Below are 26,890 nucleotides of genomic sequence, written 5' to 3'. Positions count from 1 at the left end.
CCATACCAGCCAGACCATAATGGTATTTTCATATAATAATGAAGTGTCTGATATAGAAATAGCCTAAACTTGGGTGGCTAAAATGTTAACACCACTGCAGAGAGACAATGGCCCCTTAAAGTCGGAAATGACGCCTGGGGAAGGGCCAAATGCGAGGGATGAATGAAAAGAGACTAGTTTAAGTAATGATTCCAGCAAAAGTAGAACAGTTTGCCAGGAGGATGGGAGACCAACAAACTTGAACCATCTTCCTGACTGTTGTGTGTCAGGTCTGAGAAATCATTTACAATGCTGATAAAAGTATTATTGTTGACATCTTTAGTAAGTGTTACAGAATGAAAACAGTAGAACTATTGCCAGGAATGCTCCTGCACTAAGTTCCAGAGCTAGCAAATCCAGCATTGTTGGCACCATACAAGAAATGAAAGGCACTCATGTGGCTGCTTTATCTGGGTGTTACTACACTCAGAACGAGCTTGCTTCTTACTTTAAAGGAGGAAAAAAAAAATCTGTTCTTTGAAGGAAATGGTCCCACTTGAAGAGCAGTTCAGAAAACCTGTACATTTGAAAAAGCATTTGCTGCGCTTCCTCTGCTAGATTCAGCTGCTACTTGATTCAATTTACAGCAAAGGGACACTGACTAGCTCAGAGGCAGAAATATTAAATGCGAAGTAACAACAGCAAATATGAAGAAGAATCAAATCACTCTGCTGTACAGAGAGAGTACAGACTTTTACATTGTACACAGGAATCCAGATTAAAAGATCTAAAGCTAAATCTCACAGGGCACTTTTATACATGTTCCAGGGGTGGTGGTGATGGTGGAGCTTTAATTAGAGTGACTTCAAGAGCCCCTCTAATTAAAGCACCACTGCGTCTCGTGTAGCAGCAACCTTGCACTTAAAAAAGGTGACGGGGATATCTGAACTAAAGCTCCTTGAATTAACTTTAGTTTAAGTGCCCCTGCTGACAATTTTAAGTGCAGGGACGCTGATACATGAGACACACAAGGCAGCTGGAGCGCAATAATTACCAGGCTCCAGCAGACTCAATTAATTGAGACTGCTCCAACACAGTAGAATTCCAGTGCATTGGAGCAGCCTCCACGCTTGTATATATATCTATATATAGATATCTGTAATACCTACCAACTTGGGTGACAAAAGGAGCAACAAATTTTCTGTTTTGAAAGAACAACCAAACACATTGCAAAAACTTTCCTGAACATAATCCTTATTGATGTGAATTACTCTTATTGTAGATTAGGGGCAGAAAACTTGTCTGATATTTCTTGGAGAGGTCAACATAATTATACTGATGGAACCATAGACCGGAAGCCATCTTTTTCAAGTTTAAGAGAAGAAGTTTATTCCTAAATTGTCAACATGTTCTGTCTGTTATTCCAGAACTGATTAATTATGTCCTGAATTGACCAGGGTAATTTCTCTGTTAGACTTCCTAAAAAGACTAGAATGGAAAAGGAAAGTTGCGACTAAATCTTACTTTAATATCTGCTGGTCAGTATATATAAATTACTTTTAATTACTATTTCAAAAGCAATTTTTAGGTTGTTTCAGTACTACAGGATATACAGAGAATAAATTCTCTCACAATTTACCTGGACTAGTTGAACTGTTTCTTGTGAAAAACTGCAAGAAGAATGAGACAGAAGTGCTCCAACATCTAGGAATCCCATGAATACAGGATGTGAAACTCTGTATGAGGTTCCTACAATAAATCTTCAAAAACATTTTCCTTTGTGGAAAATGTATGGAATAAATCTGTTTTAATGAACTACCCTTACAAACCATATTATACTTCTTGTACTACATCATGGCTTGAAACTTGTAGCAGCTTTTAGAGAGATATGTTACTCCAATGTGCTCATCTGCTTCACAGACTGAAGATAGCCTTCAAAATAGGATCACTTGGAGAATGAGGTTTTCCATTTTCTAACTGAAGCAATATTTCAATATACTCAAAATGAATATCTGCCTTCAGTACCCAGAAGCAATAACAATCAAACTATGTCTGAAGTTGGCACTGTTCCAAGTTGAATAAAGTGGCTATCTGTACAAATCACTACACTTCGGGACTGTAGGAATTTCTAAAATCTCCAGTTTAAAAGGAGTTCAACTTAAAGAAGTTTTACCTAGTACATTCAATCCTTTCTGTGTACATTGTGGGTTAGAGAATATGGTTAAAAAGTTCAGATGCTGCTATAATGGAATATAGCAACATTCTGGAATTGTCTATTAATCTTTTTCTCTTTACTTTTTAGACTAACACTCATTTACAAACATGAAAATCTAATTTATCAGATTTTATTCTGATGTTTCCTTTATATTTAAAAGAAAAAAACCTCTCTCAATGTACCGTAAAAGCTGGACATTTCTTATTAGAGACGCTAAATATGCTAGCACATAGCTGACGATCTCCGAAATGGTCTTTTTAATCTAGTAGCTCATTTGACTGCAGCACTAGATATCACAGTAAATACACTACTGTAAATTTTTAAACCACTGTGAGAACGAAATATTCAGGCAAAAAAGGACTAGTTACAAAATATGGAATTTATCCCAAGGCCACAGATCAATATGCAGTTCCAATTATTGCTAAGTGTACTGAATACTGGTCCTTTTGACATTGCAATACAAACTCTGAAGCCATTGTAAACAAACCTCCAATTCCAAATACATGTATAAAAATATTGTTATTTTTTTTTTAATAAGCTCAAAGTTGAGAATACATCTAAAAAATGAAGAACTAACCATCCTTCAAACCAGTAAAAAAAAGCAATTGAAGGTATACTTGATTACTCATAAAGATGATCGACACTTCAGATTTACAAACTTTAACACTACTGCTATTTTAGTCCTTAGTCTCTTTTGGGTAGATACTATAAACTGCGCCAGGTTTTATGGTGGATTTGATATTGAAAGTGGTAGAAATCAAGAGTTTGCTTGATCTAGACAGATCCTTTCTAAAGCCTTGCTGTTCTTTGACTCAAACCTAGTTCAAAGAGATGGTCTTGCCAAGATTCCCCATGTGCTGCTGATTTGAGCAACCACATATCCTCAGAAACACAGATATAGTACAGTTGCAGTAGCAGCTGCTACTGCCCTTCTCTGCTTTGTGCTTACAAGGCAGAGGAGATTTTTTTGTATTTCCTCCCTGTTTTATATCAAATACCACAATTACTGAAATGTGTTTAATGCCATAACACCTTCCTATCATTATAAGACGACATTTTTAAACTACATACAACTTTTCTTTTTCCTTTTGTTGATGGCACCCCTTTTTTTAAGTCAATGTTTTGAAACATACAACAGAAATTCTGCTGTTAGAACAAGGCAAACTAGGACTAAAACAAATAGATAGATCTACACCATCTACACCAGATTACATACAAAACAGATTTGCTTAGCATTAAAGTCCAAAATATTTTGTGCCAGACACATAAGGAGCTGGAATTCTCTCTTTTGGAAGCTTGTTTTTCAGAGGATGTATTGCATATTAAAAGTTCAATACTGGTTATGTGTACTGGAGTACATCAAACAAACAAACCCCTCTAATATTTTACTTATAAATGCCCAACATGGTAAGATTCCACTTCTTTAAAATGGCAATATCCAGCAGCTTACCACTTTTAAATTTAAAAACATTTACAGTAAAACCACTGCTTTTTTCCTTTGGTTCCCATTGATTTAAACAATGCAGTAATGTCATCCAAGTGGAAAGCAGCTCAGCGTAAAGACATCTGGGACTTCAGCTGAAATTCGGCAACCCAAGAAGAGCACCAACAGCTCCAAAATACCCCTGTTTATTTAAAGAAAAAAAGCTGTCATTCTAAGTTTGAACCATAACATTTAAAATTCAGTATTCAGAAATACATTTCTTAACCCAAAGTGAGGACTTGAAAAGAACAATGTTTACTTGTGCTACACTGTCCTTCATGCAAAGTTTCCAAAGCTCTACAAACACAAACCCTTTGCTCTTAAAAGAATGCTTGCCCTACTTGACTCTCTTCCCTAAAATTTATGAATCATTTCACTTACTAATATATCTTAAGCATTTCCAGGCATGTATCAATAATACTTGACCCCACACAGGAAATGCTTTTCAGAAGAACTGAGAAATGACAACTGCCCTGTGACCTTTAACATTCACACCAATGCACTACTCTAAACTTCTCTGCCTAGTTCCACCCTAGTCTCCTACTGGTAACATCTACTAGCAGTAAGTAGCTTGATAGTGTAAGTTCTGCCCCTGCTCAGTAGTGGCCTACACTCTAGAACTCACTGAAGCAAGAGACGATGACCACAGAATAAAACTGTTTTTGGAAAGGCCCAAACACAGCAAGCTACACTCTGGACTGAATCTTTATGTTGCAGACAAATGCAAGAGCCATGCCTTTGTTATAAAACCCCTTCTTGCGCTTAATTGGAAAAAAATGCTAAAAGAGCACTATTATGATCTCCAGAGACTTCTAGACCTTGCCAAATACCAGAATCTAAAACCAAACCAAGTAGAACCCACAGACAATTAGCAAGGAAGTACAACTAACAACTATAGATACTATCACTGAGATGCCTGCTCCAACAGTCATCTTGGTTCCATATTCAAACTGAAACGAAAAGAAAAAAAAATGGAGAACTGATCAACTAAAAAGATCTGATACTGAATGTCATACACCACTGGCATTCTGTAGGCTTGTAGTAGATCTATCAGAGTTTACTGGTCATCTTCCAAGAGGCAACAAGTTGACACCCTGGCTGGACCATAAGACTCTTTAACATGAATTACCTGCAGTCAAACCAGGACATGTTCTCTCAATATGAAGAATCAGCTAATTTTGCAGAATGTACCTGTAGCCAGGTGTTAGACCACCAATAAAAGTAAACAAATGGTTTTCCTGAAATCTGAACTGTTCACTGTAAGCAGCAGTTGTATAAAGATTAAAAGGACAACTAGGATTCTGACCTGTGACCTTTCAAGATGTGAAAATATGCTAACAAAGTATAGTATAAATGTCCAGTCAGTGGCCACTTCTTTACATCCCTCAAACTGTCAGGCTGCAGAAAGACGCATCCCATACTTATTGCCCTGTTGAATAATCAACTACCTCAGAAAGGAAAGGAAAGAAACCTCTTCAGCAGAAGTTGATGGTATTAAAATATTTCTGCATTGTCTCCAAGAAACTGTGGGGCAAATGGAATTTTCCTAAAATGACTAAAGTCCTTCCCTTCAAGTCCTACTCTGAACTGACCCAGAGAACTGATACAGGCAACTGCTTCTGCAAGACCTAGAACACTAACACCTACCATCAACTTTACATATCAAGATGGAGCTGCAAGATGGAAGTACTGTTAAGCGTTTAAGCGTCAATGTTACGTAAACGACATCTAGTAGCTCCATATATCCCAGAGTTCTCAAAAAATTAGCATAAGTTCACATAGCATAAAAATGAATTCAGGTAAAACGGAGACCATGCATGTTCAATGCATGCGCTACAAAGGGTTTTATTTTTCTGACATATTCAGTTCTTGAGGCTATTTGCCATCAAACTTCAATGATGCATAACCTTTTCAAATCCCTTCACTGCCTGTAGACTTGGTAGTGAAATGCCTAGGTGTTCAACTGACCAGAAGACTTCCTCATCCAAATAGGACAAACTTCACCATTAAAATTTGCCTATTGATTCTTCATGACCCCCTAATCAAAGCTACTTATTGAAAATTAACACTACTGTGAGCATTCTGAGTATCTGATGGGTGTCTGGATATTACTTTTAAGAGGCGAGTTGGAGATTACAAGTAAGAATTTTTTTATTTGTAAGTGTTTATAACATACCTCATGTTCTAGGAACAGAGCTTTTAGCTGGCCTTTTGACCAGTAATCCAGTGCATATGCAAGAAGCTTCATTGACAAAGTATTCACACGTAAAAAATTGCCAACAAAGACAACTCTGTTTATTTTCTAAAGCAGAAAGAAAAAAATTGAGTGTTATATGATTCCTCAGTGTCCAGAGCAGCTTTACAAATCTTTGACATAAAAATAGGTTGTCACATCTGTCAGTATATAATTTTGGTTCAATCTTTAAAACATTCCAGAACTAACAGAAAAGATCAGCAGCAGAGACATTTAAAATTTAAAGTTGCACAGTTTTACAAAATAGGAATTATTCAAAAAAACTGAAACAATCCAAACAAAAAGTACAACTAAACCAAATATCTTATTTGTGGTAGAGCAAGACTCAGTGTCTTCATAGCCCTGTACAATGCTGCTTGATCCATATGCAACAAGGCAGCACTGTAAAGAAGCCAAAGACATTGAGATATTACAGATGTTCCTTGGCGCTGAACACATGCAGAACAAGACTGTTAGAAATGAAATTAAAATGCATACTAGGCAAGTGATAAATGTAGTCAAATTTAATTTTCAGTTTTTTCACTTTATTCTCCAATTGTGGAGACATCTGAACTGAAAATAAAACTGATGAGATTAAGCTCCACTGACTGAATGAGACTGAGAATCAAACATATAAAATAGGAGAATATTTTATTAGAGCACATACTAGTGACACATGAATATTCATTCAAATTCGGATAAAACTTGTGGCATGTCCATCTGTTACCTGTGCTCAAAGGAATAACACTCATCTGCCTAATCCCCTTTTCATTGTGAGAAGTTAATTTTAAGGTACAGAAATATTTATTAACTCTGCTCAGTGGTGGTGTGGGGAAAATGAAGCTCTTTAAGAAGAGTTTAATCTGGGACCAGATTATATTTAATCAGAATCTTACAGTTATTACATAGCATCATTACTGGAATGAATTAAGGTCAGTCTAGTGGTTTACTGGATTACTGGGGTTTATTTATTCACATACTTAAGGTATAACAATTTGATTTCCTTTGCTTATCATATTTTTTAGTTACTTATCCTTCCCATTTTAATGTAGGCTTTTCTTTGTAAGAAAGCAAAAGACCCAACTCCCCACCCCAAAAGCCCTTTACTGGAAAAAGTTAAATACTAACGAAAGTGAGGGAGGGATCACCAATGGAGATGAAGACACACTCTTATTTCTTATTTTATAGTGGCTAATAGCATCTTTGTTGGAAGCTACACGCCATCTTGCTGACTACCGAAGTAGAAAAAGCCTTCTCCTCTCCCACAGTCTTCTTTCCTATTCCAGCCTTCACTGTGCAGTTCTAGGGCCTGTATATTTCTTGTTTCTTGGCTCTCATTGCTATTCACTGTTCTATGCAAACAGTAGTGGAAATAATCCTCAAATGTATTCTGGAGCTATTAGACAAATCTCTGAGAAGATGCAATGGAGCAATCCTTCTTCAGACTCATGGCAACTGATGTTTCAAAAGCGAAATTTTGCAATAGTTAAAAATAATTTTTATAAAACAGCTCAAATTCAGCAAAACCCAATGCTTTTTTCACCACATTTTTAAATGGGAGAAGACTTTCATTTATTATTCATATATTATACAAAATCAGGATTGGAAGGGGACCTCAGCAGGTCATCTGGTCAAACCCTTTTCAAAGCAGGACCATCCCCAACTAGATCACTGCAGCCAGGGCTTTGTTGAGCCAGGCCTTAAAAACTGCCAAGGATGGAGATTCCACCACCTCGCAGGGTAACACATTTCAGGGTTTCACCACTCTCCTAGAGAGAAAGTTTTTCTTAATATCCAACCTAAAATTCCCTTGCTGCAACTGGAGATCATTGCTCCTTGTTCTGTTATCTGCCACCACTAAGAACAGTTTAGCTCCATCCTCTTTAGAACCACCCTTCAGGTAGTTAAAGGCTGCTATCAAATACCCTGAGAAGACCCTCTCAGTCTTCTCTTCTCTAGACTAAGTAAGTCCAGTTCACCTTGGTCTCTCTTCAGAAATCACGTACTCCAGTCCCCTAACCATTTTCACTGCCCTATGCTGAACTCTTGCTAATTTGTTCACATCCTTTCTGCAGCAGGGACCCCCCAAAACTGGACACAATACTCCAGATGTAGCTTCACCAGTGCCAAATAGAGGGGAAGAATCATTTCTCTCCATCTGCTCGCAATGCTCTTATTAATGCAGGCCAGTATGCTGCTTGCCTTCTTGGTAACATGGCCACACCACTGACTCATATCCAGCTTATTGTCCACTGTAACCCACAGGTTCTCTTCTGCAGAGCGGCTGTTTAGTCAGTTGGTCCCAAGCCTGTAGCAGTGCATGGGATTCTTCTGTCCTAAGTACACAACTTTGCACTTGTCCTTGTTGAACTCATGTAATTTCTTTTGGACCAATCCTCCAATTTGTCTAGGTCACTCTGAATCCTAGCCCTAACCTACAGCATATTTACTACCCCCGCCCCCAAGCTTGGTGTTATCTGCAAACCTGCTGAAGGTACACTCCATCCTATCTTCCAGATCATTAATGAAGATCCTGAACAAAACCAGCCCTAGGACTGACCCCTGGGGCACTCCACTTGAAACCAGCTGCCAACTAGACATTTAACTGTCGAGCACTACCCGCTGCGCTCAACGATCAGCTTGCACCTTACAGTCCATTCATCCAATCCATACTTCCTTAGCTTGCTTGCAAGAATGCTGCGGGAAACAAAAGCCTTACATCACATCCACTCCTCACCTCCACAGAACCACTTCTCATCATAGAAGGCAATCAGGTTAGTTAGGCATTACTTGCCCTTGCTGAATCCCTGCTGACTTCCCGATTGCTACTACTACTAGAGAATGAATTCTCAAGCCAGACGACTCTTAAAAGGCATTCTGCAGAGCCAACGGAAGTCTGTTTGCTTCATCTGAAAATGTGGTAACAGACTTGAAAGGACAACTGTTAAATATTAGCAGTTCAAGTAACTTGCGACCCCACAGTAAGAACACAAAGTTTTTCTGACACTTCTCCCACCCTCCTTTGAGATTACCTCATTAACAGCACACATCCGTGCTATAGACCCAATGTTATTGGTGATGGTAACCAATGTGGCTCTAGCCAGGTCTTCTTTACTAACAGATTCTCTCTTCTCTTTGTAGATCATATTCCCAAAACTGGAAAGAAGAGGGGGTGGGGAAAAACGTACAGAGTGATACATTTTGCATTTACAACAGGTTTTAAGTATAGTTTCCATGCCGAGAGCAGATTTAGGGGGATGGGTATACAAATTACTTTCTACAAGTCAGCTGCTTTATGGTAGCTGCCTCAGGGCATGCTTTTACCGTGTGGTAGATGAAAAGGTAAAGCTAGCATGGTTTAGCATTCACCTGTCATGGGTTGAGAGCAGCAGATACCATGCATTAAATCCCGGTCCCTTTTTTCCTTGGAGGTAATTTATCTCCCCTTACATCTCCTATTTGTTCCAAATTTTAAATAATCTTTTTTTTCAAATCTTCATTAAAAGGTAATAATTTAACAACTGAGATTATGATGTATTGTTGCTTCTCTTTCTTTTCTGGAAATTTCCAGACCAGCTAAAAAAAGAGCCCCCATAAACGTAAATCCTCCTTTTTAGGTTATGAAATTTAACGAAGATATAGCTTGTCACATTATTTTAGAACGTAAGAACACAGGAGGTACAGTACTGGGTCAGACCAAGTACTCTATTTCTGACAGCAGCAGGAGTAGATGCTATGGAGGGAGAGCACTGAACTGAATATACCTAGAATGATCTCCCCTATTCAATACCCTCCCTAGCACCAACCATTATTGGTTTACAGATGCTAGAGGAAACATCTCCAACTGATGTTTCCTTTTCCTGGGTGCTACTATTCCATGCTAGACAAAGCACAGGGAACTAATTCTGAGTCTCGACAGCCAATTCTGCAGCTTCTGAAAAGGCAGCCTTTATTCCTCACTTCACATATAATCCTTATGTTGCTCTCCAGGTAGCTGAAGCAAAACCGAGGGGCAAGTAAATAAGAGAATGTTTACCTACTATAAAACACTCCAAAACTGAAATTGGTATTCATTTTGGAAGCGTCATGAAATCCCAGAAGAGAAAAAGCAGAGAGAGATAGCATACAGGAGATGCCAACTTAATATAAAAAATAGAAACAAAAAGTTTCCTGGGGAGGGAGAGCCCGTTTAAAGAGAAAAATAAATTCAAACAGCCATAGAAACAGTTGACAGTCAGTCTTTCTGCTGACTATAAGTGCATTATTTGTCTACATTAAAAACTGTCTGCTTCAAGTTCACTAGCCTTTCCTCTCTAGTTTCTCCCAAGTTCCAGCTTCCAAATACCTAGAAGCTAATGAAGCACAGACCAACTAATAAGCAAGCTTGCAAAGTGAAGTATTAACTGGCTGCTGTTGGAGGACTGCCCAACTGTCAAATTTGCTAGTGGCATAATTACCCACCGAACTGAAACTGGCTTAAAACAGCTTTACACTTACAAAACATTGTGACGAGCTAACAATTGGGTTTGACAGAAGCTGCAGAATAACTGAATAATCAGTTATTCTGAATGTTTAAAACAGAGAAACACTGAAGCACAGAACTGAGTGATAAGTTCATATGATGAAATGAAAAGCAACTCCCAGAGATGATAAATTGTGACAATTAATTTATAGAAGCCCAGAACTTTCCAAGTTGAACAACACTAAGTCAAGGATTCCTTAAAATATGCATGTTACTTCACCACTAGTGACTCTGGCTTTGTCTACATCAAAAAGTTCTGCTGACTTAGTTAAGCTGACTAGAAGTCTGAAAAGATCCCACGTGCAGCTATGCCAGCAAAACTCTCAGGGCAGACTAAATCTTGCAACATAGACTAAGCTTAGGGACAACAGCTGAAATTCTAATTTCTCTCACTGCTAGCTATTCCAAACCTAGAACTTATGAATAGGCAAAACAAAGTACTGTAATAGGGGTGGGGGGTCATAGCTGTGAAATCAGCACGTATTAAACCATTGTGTGGACATTATTGCTCAACATTTATTTATTTGCCTTAATTGACTGCAGAGGGATTAACCTACGATGAAAAAAGTTCACTTTGAGTAACAGCAGCTTTAATTTATTCCCAGTAAGCCCACACTGTAAATTAATTTGTTTAAAATTTCCCAGAGTATCTGCTGCGAAAAAAGTGTCAGAAAACACCCAAAGATATTTCACAATCAAAAAACCCTCAAAAATCAAAATTAAAAATAAATCATTCCTATGCTTTGTGTTTATATGCAATATATAAATAAAAACAATGGCTAAAATATTTTGCAATAGTTCGACTGGCTGATCTACATGTACAAAAACAAGTGAAATCAATCTAGAAAGGAAGAGATTGCAAAAGAGAAGAAAAACGGTGGCAGATTAAATACTGGATACTACATTCTCAAAGCCCTTGGCCAAAAATGCTAAAAATTCATTGAGGAGCTTTAACAGTTTTTTTATTTTTTTTTCCTAGACTCTCTCTCTTCTGACATATGTCACTTAGGGCATTAAAAATATATATATATTTGCATATGATGCTGTGTTTCAGCTGTTGGGGTCACAGTATTCTACAAAAGGCAACTACTGTAGTATTCCTCTCTTGCCAGTAATCAGATGTGTTCACATGGTTTTAAAATTTCGTAAAACTTAAGAGTACGTATATTTAAATACAAACACAGTTTAATTAGCTGTAAAAATAAGTACACAAAAAGCAATTATTCCTGATAAGTGATAGTGAACTAACATCTCTTTTTAAAATCCTTCCATTTCTGTATTAATGGGAGGGAGGGAAAGGGGAGGAAGGGATTCTCAACAGCAGTTTGTTATAAGGCAACAAGCAAGTCTTTGCTTACCTAGATGCTACTGCCCATCCTGGCAAGCCAAATCGTTCATAGTCTCCTCCATAAATATCACGGACCAGCTTGTCAGCATGTGTACTATCCCCTTTGGATGCCATTTCAAGAGCTTCTTCAAAACTTTCACAGCCAGTTAACAAACTGCATAAACCTAAAAAGGTCCCTCCACCTAGACTAATTAAAAAAGAAATAATTACCTTTACACGGTAATTCCTTTAATTAATTAATGATCTCTGCATTAGGTCATAGATTAATACATAGTGCAACTTGCTTGCTAAAGAGTTAACTGTGAATCAAGATAGAAGTGTTTACGTGAACTTCATCTGTCAAGCTAACTGAACAAAAATATAGAATGATCGTGATGATTTAGAACTGTAGTTCCAGGGAAATATTTTCCAATAAGTAAAGTTACTCAATTTTTATTCTGGGAACTGCAGGAAGCAGTTGTTTGAAAACTTAATATTAGACTCATTATTCTGTGTACCAATTATAACTTGCTGTTTAAAATCACTACCTTGTTCCAGTTACTCTCTTGTAGTTGTCTTTGGAATGGACTGCTAAAATACTGACTCCTGAACCAATATTTACAACCAGCAGCGGGTATGGGTCATCCAGGTTAAAAGGCATCTTTTGGCATCTCTCAGGTTCCGAGGCATTTTCAAAGTAATAGCACTCTGCCTGGCCATTAAAACTGACTGAATCTATATACAACAATCCTTTGACAAGGCAGTCAAGCTCATCCAGTTTGTGCAGCTGCAGGTTTCCAATCTGTGAAAAAGAAAAGGGCAATGTTAGCAATTCATACAGTAGGTATGTTGGTCTTACCCATATGCAGATGCCTTTGCTTTCAGCTCACACCAGTTAGCAACCACCACTGCCAAACACAAGAGCAAATGCAAATCTATTTCATTCTGGTGGTGCCATACACTGCTGCTCAGTAGCTTTCCCGGTATGAAGTGTATTCTGGGCATTATCCCAGATGCCAAGGGGAAAATGGCAACCAACAAAAAGCATGCAACTGTCTATACATGCCTTCTTCTTGCTACTATATGACAGTAAAATAACCTTTCACTGGACTAGAACTTAGTAAGCTATTTTGCTACCACTGAGTGAGAGAGGCTAGCTTTAAGTTACTGTAAAAAAACAAAACAAAACAAAACAAAAAAAACTAGCTTTTTTCTGGGTCATTCCAGACCAGATTTTTAGCAAACACCCCCAAAATCACCCTCAAATATTCTCAGTCAATATATCATATTTGCAAACCCACTTAGTTTTTTGTATTACCTCTGGAACCATCTTGAACGCAAACATTCATTTGTAAAGTGACAAAATATAAATGCCTCAAATGTTTAAAAGCTTCAGTTAGACCACCACTTCAAGGGTCTCAAGAAATCTAAGATGCAGGCCTTGGTGCCAGAAGTTCACACAGCAGTCATCTGAATGAGCAGAGGCCACACACATCCATGCTCTTCTGGCAGCTCTGCTGTGTTGTAGAACATTAAGTGCACTGCAGGGAGGCCTCAGCTTCTGACAGTATGATGGCAAGCAGCAGTGTCTACACCCAACTTCTGCTACCTACCAGATGGCGACAGAAATGTTACTCAATTTGGTGGAGAAAACTTTACTCTGCCACCAGCAAAGATGCTTTAAGTATGTGTACGGTCAGAGTTTTACCAGCAGATTTTCCAGCTGTTCTGCAGTATAGACTAGACCAGGGGTGGGCAAAATACAGCCTGCCAAGTCATTTCATCTGGCCCGCAGGGCCCCTGAAAAATTTAGAAAATTAATATTTATCTATGCTGGGCTGCCTGTTATGCAGCCCTTGATGGCTTGTCAAAACTCAGTAAGCGGCCCTCCACCCAAAATAACTGCCCGCCCCTGGACTAGACCCTGGCTTGTATTATAATGTTTGGCCTGGATAACTTCGTCAACTAGCAGAATAAGGATTCTCCTTTCTCCACCAAAAATCTGACAGACCTTTGTTACCAATGCTGGTTCTAGTCTATTAAAATGGTGTGTTTTTTCATTCTTTTTTTTTTTAAATTTAGACTCTTACGGGAGAAATCTGAAGACATTTTAAAACAATAGGTGAAATGTAAAAAGGGAGTTCTTCATTTCAGATACTGTTTCAGAAGCCCACCTGTTTAACAACATACACAATAGTTGAAATATAAAAATAGCCATTTTTGCCAGAAGAGGTTAAGAAGCATTTTAAAATTCCTGGCAAAAAAGAATCCCCTGTAGAAACTGTACACTGTGTTACAGAATAATAACAATGCATCAGACTAGTCTCCTTAGACTTGATTCACTCTACAAAAGTGGAACAGCAGATTAAATTCACTTCACAGAAAGACTAGGAAGAGCTACCAATGACTGTATGGGACAGAAGGTCCAGAATAAGCATAATGGCACAAAGGTCTAAACTCAAGTGCCTCCCAAAACAGAAAACAAGAAGTAAAAAAGGTTATTTTAAAATAAGTGAGATCTCTCTTTATACCTAGGTACTGCAACCTATTTCATTACATGAAAGGAATTTTCCGACTGGCTTTCAAGATCAGATCTAACAGTAATCAAGACCATCTTCCTTATTTATACATAATATAAATAATTGAGACTAACAATTGTACACGCCAGGAATCACATTTCTATGAGGTTACTGATTTAACGTCTACTGAATTACTCACTTATTTAATGCACAAGAACTGAAATGATTCCTACTACCTGTTGTATACCGATTAACCAGCCACAGCCCAAGCTTTTACACCATCTACAATACTAGCAAAGTTAGACTACCTACTGTGCGAAAGTCTTCTTCAAACTTATAAGCACCACCTCCTGTGGCACAAAGCACTGTGTGTAGCGTTGAAAAGTTTTTATTTCTTCCCATTTGAATAAAAGTAGGCAAGTCATGAGTTGGGAATCGAATAAAGTGCAAGTTTCCCTTTCGGCCGAAAAGCGTCAAGTCTTTCAGTTCAAGGTGGACATCTCGAATGCCAGTGGATCCATAGGCTACATTGGAAGTCAAATATTTGCGGATACTCTTCAAGCTTTCAACTTCCTCCTGCTCCTCTTCTGCAGTGATATCAATTGGTTCAAAGTATGCAAGTTTCACCAGGGTTCCCCCAATGTCCATACCAAACCATGGGAAAGCTGTGAAAGTTAAACAAACAAACAAACAAACAAACATTGCATTAACGCTGTTACAAGCTAAAACTAATATACAGTAAAAGCTCTGTTATCCGGCATCCCCCAAGAACAGGGGATGCCAGATAACAAAATATGCCGGTTAATTGAGTGTCCCTGGCCGCTGCTTCTCACGCCGCATCTGAGGCGCCCTCCGCCCCTCTCATGGCATCGCCACCCCTCCTGCAGGGCCCTGTGGCCCCCACAAAACAGGGAGGCAGGTTCCGCACAACCTGTTATGCCCCTGGGGCCGTGGGGGCTCGGCAACACAGGCTGCTTTGCCCCGAGCAATGGGGGCTGGAGAAACTGTAAGTCCCACAGTGGGCACTTCCAGTTTCACTTTGTCTTACAAGCAGGTATGCCAGTTAGTGGAGCATGCCGGCTTGTAAGATGCCAGATAACCGAACTTTTACTGTACACCTGTAAATTATAATTGTGACGGCATACCCTTTGAGCTAGGAAACAATATGATTACTTTGCTTCAAGGCAAGTCCAAAGAACAACTTGGACCTATAGAACCAAACTATAAAGAAAGTGGCATTATTAGCAATTCCTTTAAAATGATCTTTGTATGTGTGCACTACTGAGTCCAGTTAAAGCAGATCATGAAATGGCATCCTTTTTGAAGACTAAATACCATATACCATAAACAAATATCACAGAATAACCTCTGCAACACCAGTAGGCAGCATTTTTGGTCAGAGTGCCGAAAAAACCACAATGTCTACTTTGTAAGGTGCTGGAATGCCAGGAAAAAAAAATGGAGTGGGGGTACATGGCAGGATGCACTGCATATTAATATAGTTAATAATCATAAATGCCACTTTTTTTTTAAAGCAGTAAATACCAAGTTTTCTAAAAATTTGAAACCTGGTAACAATAAACAGAACTTCATACACTACCCTTTATTGCTGTATATTCTTTTTTTGCTAAGCATGTTGTGATATGAGAGAACCAGATACACACATGCACATGCAAAAACATAGAACCAGATGCATACTAACAGAAAAGCAGACACACAAGCAATGACATGTGGACACGCACACATGCCCAGAACCAAACACACATGTGCACAGACATGCATATACAGAAAGAAACACAAAGAACCGGACACACAGACTGACGTACACAAAACCAGAAACACCTACACAGAACTAGACACAGGCACACAAACAAACAGACACATAAATGCTTGCACACACATGGCTGTGCTGCTGGGCTGCAGAACAAAGATGGACTACCCAACGATGCCTGCCACAGCCCCTGTATTTCACTGGAGAGCCAGCTCAGGCTGCAGTGTGGCCCACTGAGACCCAGCCCCGTCTGCCCATGAGCCAGCTGCAAGGGTAGCACTAGGGGGGGCTACAGCCACCCCAAAATTTTCCTCAGCCCCCCCATAGCCACCTCTCCAGCACTACCCAGACCAGTAACTCCGCCTGTTCCACTACTGCCTGCACAGCAGCTCTCCCTGAACCTCCCCCAACAGTGGGAACAGGCTGGCACTGCCTCTGCAGCCAGCTCAGGCCCTGGGTAGTTGCTGCCAGCCTTGGATTCCTGCTCAATAACATGCAAAATATTCTGTTTCCCATGCAAACTCTGACAGAGGAAGTTCACCTACAATTTTTAAAAAGCATTCAAGACTAAACAGTGTGTTGCCATTTGAATGATAGTTTGTTTACATGCTTAGCTCACAGATTGCAAAGTGCCTGGCAACAAAGCTGACTTACTAATTAGTGGAAAAACAACGGTAAAGCCAATACTTAATCCTCCATCTAACAGTCACTTTCTCTTGATCTCAGAATACAATTAATACTTCCATTGAAAAATGGCAAAATTTCACTGACTTCTACAGAGTACGGCTGACTGTCTTAATACTTTTTCTGAAAGATACCTAAGAAAAATCTAAACTCTGTTTGAACATGCAAGTCAGCAACAAACATCAATCAGTTAAAAAAAAAATTCTTTAGTGTTTCAGGGAGGGGATGGAGAAAGCAGTAGGAAACCGGCTATGAAATCACACATTCAAGAATGTGCATAAAGCACTGCAAGGTCTTGCATACTGACAGCACTGGAAAAAAAAGTGTCGTAATAATCATAGAATGCTACACTATTTGTTGAATAAGTAAAATGCACAGGGTTTACATACCCAAAATTTCCCCTACACTTGAGTCAGTGGTTCTCAGTTTGGACCCTGTAGGCCATCTGGCGCAGGCCTGACCCATGGGCCAGATCAGGCTCTGCTTTGCCTCTGGTGCCCTTGACCACCTCAGCCCTGCTGAAGGCTGATCCTGGTTGGGTGGGGTTGGTACTGGTCCCTGGGGACCAATCCCAGGTCATGGGGGGGCAAGGCAGAGGCAGTGTAGGACTCTGTTGCCCCACCTGGCCAGAATGAGGCTCTGGGGGCCCCATGCTGCCTGAGCCCAGCCTCTGCCCCACGATTGGGTCTCACACTTACCAGCACGCCTATCTAGGAGACAGTCCTGGATCCATGGGGAGATCTGTGGGCTAGATCTGACCCGCAGGCTAAGGGTTGAGCATCCCTGCTGTAAGCTATTCAGATTATTTCCAGGAAAAATTGACAACTACACAAACTGCGGTCTAATTATGTAACTGGAGAAACACGAGTAAGAATTTTTGCTTAGTATGTAGATACCTGTTTGGTTTGCAACTCTTTCCCCAATTTAACAATACTTTTCATTTTCAGATAATGTAACAGGGCCCTGCCCTGCTACTAGGGGCTCAAGGGAGTTTGAACAGCCCTACACCCCAGAAGTACCTCTGCACACCCACCCCAGACCTGGGAGAACTCACTGGAGGCTGAGGAACCAGGTCCTGGGATGTAGAGAGTCCCCCAGCAAGGCAGCTGGCACAGGTGTGGGGAGTGAGATAGGGTTAGCCACATGAGCCCAGTGTGGAAAAGATAAGACACCTGAAAGCTCCCTCAAGGGACTGCACCTGTCCAGAGAACAGGCTGCCTGGAGTTACCAGGCATTAAGCAGCCATGGGGAAAGCCCAGAGCAGGGTTCTTCTCTGTTTTTGTTTGCTTCATCATTTGCTTTGTTGCACAAGCCTGCAGGCTCTGCAAAGCCTCTGAAAGATAAGAGGCAACCAGGAAGTGGAGCCTAAAAGAACCACTGGAAATCAGCCAAGTACTAACTTATTTAACTTCTTTTATTTTGCATTTGCTACCAAGCCTGGGTGGCCTCTGAGTATTATCTACTAGCCTAGCTGCAACACCCCTTGGCCAACACTAGCAGCAAGAGTAAAACCAGTCAGCTCAACCAGTGTGACCAAACACCCTGCTGCAATCTGCCCAGATTCTTCCTGTAGCAGCTTACAGATAGCAGTTCACTTCAGTATTAAGCAACTTCCCAGAAAGCCACATTTCTTGTGTGGCACACAAATGTCACATTTATCCTAGAATAAAACATTTCATCTTGGGACAAGGTGCAAATCAGACAAGACACCTATGTCTACTGTACCAGGATATACCCTAAAAACATTTCCTGGAAGAGAGGTAGCAGTAGTTGAACCCAGAACAGTGCCAAGTATGTCTGTACAGTTACCCTGAGATTATATAACTGAATCTATGGCAGAAAAGTTGCACTGCATTCAGCTGCTCAGTAAACTCCGATTAGAAGGAGTGATGTCTGTATATGCCAATCCCAGGATTTTTTTGTTCCAGGACAAACATAGGCACAACTTATCCAGGGACAAATGTAGTGCCTAAATAAATACCCTTGAATACATACAGTGTCACAAGACAGAAAGGAGAACCTTTATTTACCCAATAGACCAGAAAAGATTTTTAGAAGTTGATCCAATCCACTGCCAGTATGTAATGTGGACTTTTTCTCCCCTTTTAATGAAATCAAGTATTATACTAAATACATAGGATCCTTTCTGGTTGATAGGAATACTTTGTAATTACAACATACCTTTTCCTTTGCAACTCACCCAAATGATTGTGAAAGATTTCCCTGTATCTTTTACATTTGTGCAGTAGATATTTCTCATTTCAGCTCTTAATATTTAATCATTTGTAGGAAAACCCTCTCAGTTAGATGTGTACTAACATCTTTGAAAATTGAACCCAACTGACAAATAAATGTAAGGACAAAAGCAAGTTTACACTTCATGAATACTCAACAAAAACAGGTGCAACAGTTTTAGCAAAAACTCTACCCCACCTGATGCAAAATGAAAAACATGCCACTTTTTTTAAAATTGGAAATAGATTATGACAGCATTATCTACCTCTACCGTCTTCTAAATTCAGTGATTGGTAGTCTTAACAGTAAATTAGAATTCAGAAATTTAAGAATCTGATTGGTCTTTTCATTTATGTACCACAGCATCAAGTTTCATGCCAGCAGATGTTTATTTGGTTAGCCCTGTCAGTATGCACTAAGAAAATTACTCAGGTGTTTTGGGGGGCTAAGGAGTACAACAATGCAAGCTTGATATGGCATTTTTTCCCATAAATGCAAAAAGGGGGAAAAGTCCTGTTAGCTCACTGTACCTAGAACAGCTAGCTGAAAATATAATACACAGGCTTCTCAGTTATATAAACCAAGTTAATTCAGTTTATGTGAAGGTTTAGCCCAAGAACATAAGGACATTTTACTGTCTTACCATGCAAGTAATTATAAACAGGACATTTCCAGAGTTAGCAGAGTTCAAGCTTCGAGGGTGGCATTGACAACGAAGACATGCCAAAATCATATCCATGCTTACTCAGGTTAATTACTTAACAGTAAAAATCTAAAGAAAACAGACCTCACTTGAGTAACCTTCCAACTCAACTAATTTACAGAGGTTTAATTAAGTAGCGTGTATGAACCACATACTGGGGAGTCCTTGTAATCCCTGTTCACCCTCTTCCATCCCCTCAATCAGTAAGTTTTTACTAGTGTGTGATCCTTTACTATTATAAAATGGAATATGCATTGTTTTACTAACTAGGTAACAAAAAAAAGTCAGGATGTAAGGCTATTACTTATTTTACTCACACATCTTACAGTATTTCCTGCATGCACCACTGTCCTTATTTGACTGTGATACCTGATACACCACTAACCTCTTACCTGATTACACAACAGCCTTGTAGAATTAAGAGGCACACAATGCGATCAACTTGCATATTTCTTCATATGGTCTAATTCTGTTACAACTTGTCACGTGCAGATTTTTGCCTTTGCAACATGCCCTTCTGGTATGAGCTGATTCTGAGGCCTTGTTGCTTTTACCAGTGGATGGATAACACAGAAATAGTGTTTTGGACCTAGACTGTATAAAAGCATTCTACATACAGGATTTGTGCATGTATGCATCGTGCCAAAGGACAGAATTACAGCAACACAATCTTAGGACCAAGGAGGTAGGGGGGATTGAATCAGAAAAAGAGTTAACCGAGTGTAAAAATGGGGTTCATCATTTAATTAATACCATTTTGGTAGTGTGATGGTTGTAGGAACTGTTGTCTGAATAAAGGCATTTCCTAATCCCAAATTTTTTTCCTTGCTTATATCTCCTCAAATTAGTTATGAGGACCATATGAGATTCCAATTATCCAAAGCACTGTTCAGCTCATGTTTATTTAGGGAGAACCACAATTCCCAAATTAGAATGATTTGTGTTTTGCAACTTCCTGGAGATGTGCTGGGGAAAGAAGAACCTTCTGGCCCTTCCTTTTTCTGATTTTTTTTTTTTGTTCTGCCCAGGAGATATGGAAAAAGGAATACAGAGCTCAGTTATTTTCTTCTCAAGAAGCTTTCACTTAAATCTTGGCCCTCTCAAGGTTGGTCTCCTGCTTATAAAGGTCCAATGTTCTTACAGCTAAATTAATGGGAAAAAAGAAACAAACTGTTTGTAGTCCGTGAGCTTAGCTCCCAGAGACTGATCACACCAAACTGATGAAAAATATATCTCCTTTTGTACTCTTTTGGGAAAATGGATTTCAAATGTATTAGAAAGTGAAATACAGAGACCATAGCTAAGGAAAAAATAAATAAAAAAGTTACAAGAAAAAGTAAAAACCAAACTTGCAAAAATCAGGAAATGCACGAAGGGGTCTTTCACATACACTACAGACCTAACTCAGCTTCTGTAGATATCATAAGAGGAACACAGGACTTTACTCCCCTGACAAAAAGGCCAGTGTTTTCTTTCTTTCCATCACTTCAACTCAGCACATACATTCAGTGGCAGCATGGCACTTGCCCTCCCACACTGGATCCCCACTCACTGGGCTGCAGAGGTAGCTCCTGCCTGGAGCAGTTCCAGCTCCACTACAGCCTTGCACTTCACTATGGGTGTAAAAACCCCAGCTCCTTACAACAAAAGGTAGTATATCAAGTTCTATTTATTGTTACCAGGTTTAGAATTTTTAGAAAACCTGGTATTTACTGAAAAAAGCAACATTTACAATTAACTATATTAATATGCAGTGCGTCCTGCCTCGCCTCAGCTTTGTTTTTCTGGCATGCCAGCACACCAGCACCTTACAAGGTAGACATTGCATTTTTTTCAGCACTCCTGCCAAAAACATTGCCTACCGCTGCCTTAGGCTGCTCCCTGCCCCTCCCTAACAGAACAATTACATCGGTATCTACATTTTATCAGAAAGACTATCCAACTAATAGATTTTGAATTCTAAATCAAGTTGCACTGACTGTAAGGTTCTGTAAGAAAATTTACTTTAGTCTTGTCTAGGATCATAGGAAAGTAGAGTTGGAAAGGACCTTATTAGGGTATCTAGTACAGATGCCTGCTCAAAGCAGGATCATCTGGGACTAAACAATCCCAGGCAAGGGTCTGTCCACCTGGCTCCTACACATTTCCACAACTTCTCTAGATAGTCCATTCTAATGCTTAACCATCCTCACAATCAGAACGTTCTGCCTAATCTTCAACCAAAAATTTCTTGCGCTGCAGCTTGAGGTCTTTGCTCCTAGACTTGTCCCCATATAGACCAGATTTCTTAAGAAATAGAATGTTGCAACAATTCATAATTTCATAAATTTTACTTTTCTGTATAAGACCAACTTGTGCATGAATTCTTTTAGTATGCAAAATGTAACAAAGTTTACTGCTTCAGCAGTTTGATAACTTATTCTTTACTGTGGGTGTCCATAAATTACATTAATTTTGAATTTGTAAACACAGCACATAACCTGCCTCATAAGAGACTACATCTCCATTTGAACTCTGGATGGTAATGTTATTATCCTTCAGTTCATAGTTTAAATTGAGCATCTAACTAGTTGCAGGAAAAATATTAACCTGAAACTTGTCTGTAGTCTGTAAAACAGAAAGTGCAGTACAATTTAATGTAAGACCTTGTTATCTATTACATGTTATATAACAAAGACAAGTACAAAGTATCATACTTAAAAAAAAAATGCTCAAATAGAAAACAGAGAAAAGTTGGCAAGGTGGCAATATCACACAAAGTATCTAGAGTTATAGTAGGCCACAAGGTGGATACAAGTTTGTGATGCATATCAGGGCACTTTTAAACGTGGGAGGGGGTACAGTGCTTAAATCAGAGCAGCTCTGAGAGTAGTTTTAATTAAAGTACTGCTGCATCTCATGTATCAGTTTCCCGCACTTAAAAATCACCTGAACTAAAGTTTGTTCAACTAGCTTTAGTTCAAGTACCCCTGCTGCCATTTTTTAAAGAACGGGGAAGCTGATACATGATACAAGCAATTGCCACGTTCCAGCAGACTCAATTAATCGAGTCTTCTCCAACGCAGTTGAACTGCAGCATGTCAGAGCAGCCTTGCCACTCGCGTATAGGCACCCTGGGATGTTGCTGCAAAGAAGCCCTCCACTCTCATTCTGGGATGTATTAACAGGAACACCATATATGGGACACACAAACCGATTATTTGCTACTTACAGAGAACTTTCACTGGGAGTGTTGTGTATTTGGGGGATAACACACTAAGAAAGTTGTAGTCAAACTGAAGAGAGCAAAAATGATATGAGGTCTCAAAAACATTATCCAGGAGAAACAGTTGAAAAAAATCTTTAGTTTAGCAAACAGGACAAGGGAGGACAGGAAAAAGGTTGATATGGAAGTCAGAAATAAACTGCTCATCATGTCCAAGGGCACAATAAGCGATATGCGTCTTAATCTGCAGCAAGAGGGAGATTTAGAATAGGTGTTAAAATTTTTAATTCTGTGGACAGTTAAACATTGGAATATTTAATGAGGGATCTTGTGGCATCCCCATTATTGGAAATTTCTAAGAACAGGTCAGACAAACACCTTCCAAGGATGGTCTAAGTGTAGCTGATCCCACCTCAGAACCAAGAGATGGAAAAGACCTGAACATCAATTAGACCAACACTACGCTTGTAAGGTTCTGTTTTGCAAAAATGTCTTTCTTCAGTATTTCCACATATTCAATATTCCTAGTTCAACAAACAGGGTGTTGGTTTTGACACTCAAGAGAATAGACTAGTAACTAGTATTTTGTTTTTATACAAAGATCGCAAAGAAATGAAAATATCTTCCCTTCATAGCAAGCTTCAAGAAAATGAGACAATTTATGACAAAATGTTCATAATGTGGTTGCCTCAAAATTTGTTGTGTGGAAAATAATTTTCTCTCTCTCTCTCAAATGTGCATGTATGAGCGTTCCCTGTTTTCTTCCTCACTCCCTTAAGCTTTCCTTGCGGGACAGATCTAGTGTGCAGGTAGTTTTTTAAAAGACACCCCCTTAGGACTGTTTTTTTTGCAAACTCAGCTCTAAGTTCCTTTTGCAGCAGAGGCAGAAGGACTGTGTTTCCAAAAAGATTTCCTTTTCAAAAAGCTGCAACGTCTCATTACTTTGAGACAGGCAACCCCAGAAGTAGTTAGAAAGATGTTCTTTCAAAATAGCCAATGACTTCTATTGAGAAATCTAAGAATGAAGAAGCCTAGCTGTTCCCAAAGACAGTGGTCTAATACAGTTTGAGGAGCTGAGGGCAGCCAGACATCATTCAGGGCTCCTTTTTGCCAAGAAAAGCCACCGTCACAGAGAAATCATCTGAATGCACCCCCAAACTTCTGCTCAGCTTCTACAAGCAATGCCAAGGGAGCACACAACGCACTGTGGGTGGTGGCAGCTTGCAAAAAGCGCCAGTATATCTACATATGCTTTCTGGTAGTCTCTCTATGGTGGCAGACACCTTTGGTTGTTTGCAGAGCACTGAATGTAGCTATCAATGTAGATGTGCACGCAGGCAGGTCTATGGGCAGAATCTGTGTTTTGCTGGCAAAACAATGTAGAGTGAGACCAGACCTCACACTGTTTATACCAGAAGAACTACTGAGAAGAGTACTAAGAATTGAGAGAGTTTCTTAGCATACATGATATTGTGAAAGCTGCAGAAAGTTAAATCACATCACTACTGTATTGCCACCTTGTTTGTGGCAGGAAATTTATCTGCTGCAACCCTTTTCTTCACTGTTCTAGAACATGGTTCATTGTATATACATTGATATTTGTAGCATTCACCGTTTCCCAAATACTCATTTCTGTTTGTAAAAAGCCTTAAGTATATGTTTTCAGCTTGTGTTTGGTGAAAATCATAGATATTAAATAAATATGTTTCCTCTAAGAAAGCATCATTTTTTGGAACTCCTAACACTTTAAAATACCCAGAAATGCATTATGAATTGTTTGGATAAATGCGATACTGCTGAGTAACTTTTAACACCTTACTCAGACACTCAGGCTCAAGTCCCAAAGATAGTAGTACCACTGGATGAAAAGGAATAACTATCTACAGGAAAACTCATGAGTAAAGGTTTGTAATCTGGTTCCACGGTCCACTTCCAAAACAATAAATTCAATAGGATGCCTAAATAGTTAGTTTTCATATTCAATTGTTAAGATTCATAGGAATAAGCCTTAACTGTCACAGATAATCCTGTGAGACACCTTCTCTCCAAAGCTAAAGTTCTACTAACAAGTACAACCTGTTATGTACAGCCAGAGTAACATCATTTTACAAAATAAATGGTCTATTATAGATTCTTATGGCTCATCACCATGATGAAGTCCCAACAACCACCTTTAAATGTTTGTCTTGGGACAATATTGAAAGAAATGCTATTTTCAAAAGGTGTTTTCTGAAAAGAGCTATAGGAACTATACTTTTCACTAAGACCAATTTTACACTGTCCTGACCAATTCCACGCTCTCCTCAGAAACCTGTCACTGAGGTTAAGGGTAGGTCACGCCTTTCAGTTCCCCAAAAGACAGGGAACATAGATATTAATTGTATGTACTAGAAAAAAAAAGATTTCACATAGAAGAAAGGTCTTCATAATTATAATCAAATCCTTAATAAACTCTTCTGCAACCAGCCAAATGTTTTGTGCATTATGTGCACAGTTCAATGTTTTTTTCAACCTTTAGACTTTAAAGGCAAGATAAGCAAAGTGGCTCTGGTCTTGTAATAAATTTACAAACAAGAGGTGGTCAAGACTGTTTGGGTCTCCCAATCCAAATGCTTTCCCCTTTAAAATGCTTTAATTCCACCTGACATATCCAATACCAGAGAAATGGTTCTTTCTGGACCAGGAATCAAGACAACTGACTGCTTTTAGCTTTGACAGGCACACAGCATAACTTTAGGCAAAACCAAGCCATTTAATCTTCAGTTGTCCATCTGAAATATAGGGGGACTACTACTCTCACACCAAATCAATCTTAAGTGCTACCAGTAGTCTATGAAGCTCCGTGGGATGAGGACTCTCTTTTACATTTCAAGTGTTTGGTGCCTAATGTAAGGCAGGCTTGATCTACATTTGCGTCCACTGTTGTAGGGTAATACAAATGCTTAATTACACAACTACATAAAAAGCTTTAAAAATCATCTTACAACACAAATTTTAATTTAAAAAATGATAACGCTGATTGCAAGTTTCAAAATGAAAGAGGTAAGAGTCTGCTTAGCATCAAATCATGTTTTGAAAACTTCCAAATGATGGATAAGAACACATATGAAACTTATCAGCATCACACCAGTGTCTCACATGTTGGATAGGCCAGTGAAACTTCTGGGTTATTAGTAAAAGAGTAGGATGCTGCCAAAAATATTGTTTCTTCCTTTCACTAGCAGAAAAAGCAAACCATACACTAGATTGCTGGCCTAGGTGATCTGAATACCAACATGCTGAAGATCTCTCCTATTTAAAAAGCAGCATATAGAGCCAGGTAATTTTGGAATTCAGCTGATCTCCCCACAAAAGATCAGCTACTCAAGAGCCAGACAAATTATAATAAATAGGCAACATCTCCATTTACAAACCACACCGTGACAACTACCTCCCTCTCCCCCTCCCCAATTCTGAGGGTGGAAAAGTAGAAACACCTTCCTTACTAAACCAGTGAAGTCAAGGAGACAGAGATCTATGCATGCAAATGCACTCGGGCTTACATGGTTTCTTGGCATCCTTGATCTTCATGTCTTTGTCGTGGCAGCGGCGGTGGCTGCGTCCCCCGAGGCTGGCGACTGCGAAGCGGTGCTGGCGCGGGGTGGGTCCCTCTCTCTCCTGATGGGGCGGGAAGTGTCAACAGCGTCTCAGCGCCGCCGCTCGTCTCTCCTGATCGCGGGCTTGCGCGCGGCTGGCGAAGCGGCGCCTGGCAGGGGGCGGCGGTCTCCTCGCGGGATGGAGGCGGCTCCCAGACAGCGTCCGGAACGTCGGTCTCCAGCCAGGGGCGGGGATGGAGGCACGAGGGCCGCGGGAAGGGGGCGGAAGCGATGCCTCCCGGCCGCAGCGGCAAGCCTAGGCTGGCCAGGGCCAGGGCGGACGTCTATGAGGGCCGGGCCCGTGCGGCGCGAGGCGGCGTCGGCGCCGGAACCTCCTGCCGAAGGAGCTGAGCCCGGCGCGAGGCCCGCCTACATGCGG

The 26,890-nt window shown here is 39.8% G+C and overlaps 1 protein-coding gene across 2 annotated transcripts; it reads right to left on the bottom strand.

Moving 5' to 3' along the window:
* On the bottom strand, positions 1-26,617 carry PANK3 (pantothenate kinase 3). 2 transcript variants are annotated; one of them, XM_019534865.1, is made up of 7 exons: positions 26,419-26,617; positions 14,591-14,943; positions 12,308-12,561; positions 11,791-11,967; positions 8,943-9,066; positions 5,854-5,979; positions 1-3,819 (listed from the first exon to the last, which is right to left on the bottom strand). In XM_019534865.1, exons 1-7 carry the CDS (start codon positions 26,444-26,446, stop codon positions 3,769-3,771), a joined length of 1,113 nt encoding a protein of 370 aa, XP_019390410.1. In that variant the 5' UTR covers positions 26,447-26,617; the 3' UTR covers positions 1-3,768. The 2 variants fall into 2 exon arrangements, with proteins under 2 accessions (XP_019390410.1, XP_019390411.1); XM_019534866.1 differs by lacking the exon at positions 26,419-26,617 and having other exon boundaries at positions 14,587-14,669.
* Positions 26,618-26,890: the final 273 nt, after the last annotated feature.

Source organism: Crocodylus porosus, unplaced genomic scaffold (genome assembly GCF_001723895.1).
Source record: "Crocodylus porosus isolate Cpor-Errol unplaced genomic scaffold, CroPor_comp1, whole genome shotgun sequence".
In the NCBI taxonomy this organism is placed as follows: Eukaryota; Metazoa; Chordata; order Crocodylia; family Crocodylidae; genus Crocodylus; species Crocodylus porosus.
Note: the sequence above shows the minus strand (reverse complement) of the source record. Positions and strands in the feature narration are given on the sequence as shown.